The sequence below is a fragment of the Echinops telfairi genome, unplaced genomic scaffold (assembly GCF_000313985.2).
Source record: "Echinops telfairi isolate 266 unplaced genomic scaffold, ASM31398v2 ScPeMD7_15;HRSCAF=58, whole genome shotgun sequence".
Classification (NCBI taxonomy): Eukaryota; Metazoa; Chordata; class Mammalia; order Afrosoricida; family Tenrecidae; genus Echinops; species Echinops telfairi.
In genome coordinates, this window is record NW_022103912.1 from 3156191 (window position 1) to 3159491 (window position 3301).

The following is a 3301-nucleotide window of genomic DNA, read 5'->3' on the forward strand; positions in this document are numbered from 1 at the left end:
TTCCAGATGTTTCTGAAGACCCACAAGTTGCAGCAGCCATAAAAGTGTTTGAGATGCATACAGATAAAGGAGACTCCTTTGCCCTTCAGCTGTTCGTTTTTTAGCATTTCAAGTCAAGATGAATGTGGTCCCAAATCAGACTTTCGGGGGGAATGATAGCAAAACACCTGTATGTAAATGGTGAGAAATCCAGATACTTTCAAAGTGGAGAACGATTGCAACAATCGAGAAACCATACAGCTTGCAGACTAAAATTTTCAGGCTTTGCCCAGATGGCTACGGTTTGGAGGCTTCAGATTTAGCTCTTGTCCGTATAGTCTTCCTGGAAGTCTGACATAACAGCTTCCTGTAGAGGCAGCCAATTGGGATCGCTGAAATGAAAAACTTGTATAATTATAGCCTTTTTCTTCTATAGTGGCTCCCTCAATGTTCTGTCCTGGGAGCTTTGCTCTCTAGCATATGTAGGGCATGAGAAGTACTGTCACTTCTGGTGGTATATTTACCCTGATCATCTTCCTCTGAACTTCAGACACACTCACAGGATCCACTGAAGGAAGCGAAGAGAAGGTTTTGAAGAGAGAAAACGAACTCCAAGGATTTTAAGAAAAAGTGGCAGAGAAGCACACATCCAGCAGCCTAGTGACCCAAAAGGTGTGATCTTCTTTTGTTCTCTATATTCTCCTGGCAGCCAGAAGTGTAGCTGCCCTTTCTCTCCCCTAGAAGCTGGTGATACCACTCTGTGCACAGTCCCTGCTCTGCCGGAGGTTGGAAGCACACCTTCATGAATCAGGCACTGGGTCTATGCTGCCCAGAGTTTGGTGGAAAGTGCTTTCTGTCTCCTTGGGTGAGCAGGGTCTGCAGTGCTGGATGACCGCCCTGCCCCTAGCAATACCTGGCGAGAACTCCTTCAGTTACCAAAACTCCCTCTAGCATCAGGCACATTGACCTCAGCTGCCCTCTGAGTCAGCAGGAACTTATTTTGGGACCAAGTGCCCTGCTCCCAGCCACCTGGGTTAACAGTTACTCCATCCACGATTCAGCATGCTGAGCCATCAAGGGAACCCTGCCCCATGTTGCCTCTAGTCTAACTGGGTACTCTGTCTGCTCCTTGTTTTCTTCTTTCTTCTGCTGTTTCCCTACACCAGCTGACATTGCAGGGTAGACACTGGGATGCTGGCCAATTGCTCTGTGGGAGAATTGGTGTTGCTGTCTGGTCCCATAAAGATTTTCAGCCTCAGAGACCCTACATAGGGTCACTATGAGTAAAAACCGACTCAAGAACAGTGGTTTGGGGTTTTTGTAGGTTTGTTTTTTGTTTTTTCTCTCCCCTCTTTCCTGGTGTGTTAGGCTGGGCTGACTAGAGAAACAAATCCAGAGACACTCATATATGTTTAAGAGAGAACTTTATATCAAGAAGTAATTTTGTATCAATAAAACATCCCATCCCAGTCCAGATCAAGTCCATAAGTTTGATATTAGCCCATAAGTCAGATATAGCCCATGAATTTTTCTTGAGACTCATGCTGCACATGTGGTGATGCTGAATGCAGGAAGATCACAGGCCTATAAATGAAGTCTTGTGGATCCAGTGGTGTTGGAAGCATCTCCAGGGCTCTGGCTGCCATCAGCATGGCTCCATGTGGCTTGCCAAAAGAAATGTGAAGCAGAGAGAGAGAGAGGGGGGGGCAGGCGCCTCTTCTGATAAAAGAATCAAGAGAAAGAGAGCTCCCAGAATCCTCATGAGAAGGCCACGCCCACAAGGAGGGATCATCAGGCTGTGACCTGATTGACAGGCTAAACTCCACCCCTTCATTCTACATGAAATTATGTAACTACATCTGGTTTCTTTTCTTTTTGTTTATTTCTCTTTTCTTTGCCCTTCCTTTTTTTCATTCCTTCTTCTGCATATCTTTTATTTTTCCTGTTCCTTTATTTTCTTTAACACTCTCTTTTGCTTTTCTCTTCCATAATTTTCCTTTTTCTTTGCTTTCTTTTTTAACAATTTTCATCATTACATTCATTTTGCTGTTGTAGTTTTTCTTGTTGTTTGCTTTTCCCTTCATTATATTTTGTTTTTAATGTTCTTTTTGACTTTTCTCCCTTTTTGCACCCGGTGAAGACAACAACCATGTCTTCTCTAGCCAATTACCTCAGACAACCCCAGAACCTGGAAAACATGCTCAATAATAGATGGTTATCAAGATCAGGACAGTCCACCCATAACTATTCTACACAACTACAGAACAGAGATCTGTTTACACACTCTCGTCTATCACACTCATCATCAAAAGAGAAGTGGTGAGTGAACTAGTTCTTCCAAGATAGTGAGCAGAGTGGAACACCTGGAACTCTTTCAAAAATACCAAGGAGGAAAGAAAGGAGGGAAGGAATAAGGATAGAAGGGAATGAAGGAAAATAAACCTGGACAAAACACACCCACATACACCCACCAATTAAATCCAGTAACATCACAATGTCTCTGAGACAACAACAATCTAGTTCTCTGGAATAAAGAAGACAGAGTTGACCGTGCCTTCTCGAAGCTCTGGTCCTCGCTCCTTCAGCTGATTCCAGACTCCGCCCACCACATCTACTGGACATGGACCTCAACTGCTCCTGCGCCACCAGAGGCTCCTGCACCTGTGGTGACTCCTGCAAATGCAAAGAGTGCAAATGCACATCCTGCAAGAAAAGCTGCTGCTCCTGCTCCCCTGCCGGCTGTGCCAAGTGTGCCCAGGGCTGCATCTGCAAAGGGGCATCGGACAAGTGGAGCTGCTGTGCCTGATGGGGGAGAGCCCTGCCCACCTGTAAATAGAGGCCCACTTGTACAAAGCTGGAGTTTCATTTTTTCATACAACCCTAGATGTTTCCTACAATCTTTTTCCTATAAAATATATGAAAGATGATAATAAAAGTTGGTGACAAAAAAAAAAAAGAAAAGAAGACAGAGTGGTTCAAATGGTGACCCAAACACTCAGCCAGAAAACTTTCCCAAGGAAAAAATCATATTGGAATTACCTGATAAAGAATTCAAAAGAATATTAGACACCTTCAATAGAATGAGAAAGATAAAAGTGACCACTGAAAAAAGTCAAAGAAAACGCAGACAAAGCTCTAGAAAATTTCAGGAAAACACTATAAGAACTGAGGTAGTTAGTTTATTGTGCCAACCTGGCCGATAAACACAGGTGGGGTAAATTGAAGGACGGAGAGATAAATGGCTCAGTGAGCCTCGCCTTTCTAGTTCTTGGGTCTTTTGCTTTGTGATGGTCGGACCAAGGTGCAACTGCTTTATCCAGTT

At 43.9% G+C, this 3301-nt stretch overlaps 1 protein-coding gene across 1 annotated transcript; it reads left to right on the forward strand.

The window, feature by feature from the left end:
* Positions 1–2599: 2599 nt before the first annotated feature.
* On the forward strand, positions 2600–2785 carry LOC101655907 (metallothionein-2D-like). The gene has a single exon (XM_004711887.1). It carries the CDS (start codon positions 2600–2602, stop codon positions 2783–2785), a length of 186 nt encoding a protein of 61 aa, XP_004711944.1.
* The last annotated feature ends 516 nt before the right edge of the window (positions 2786–3301 follow it).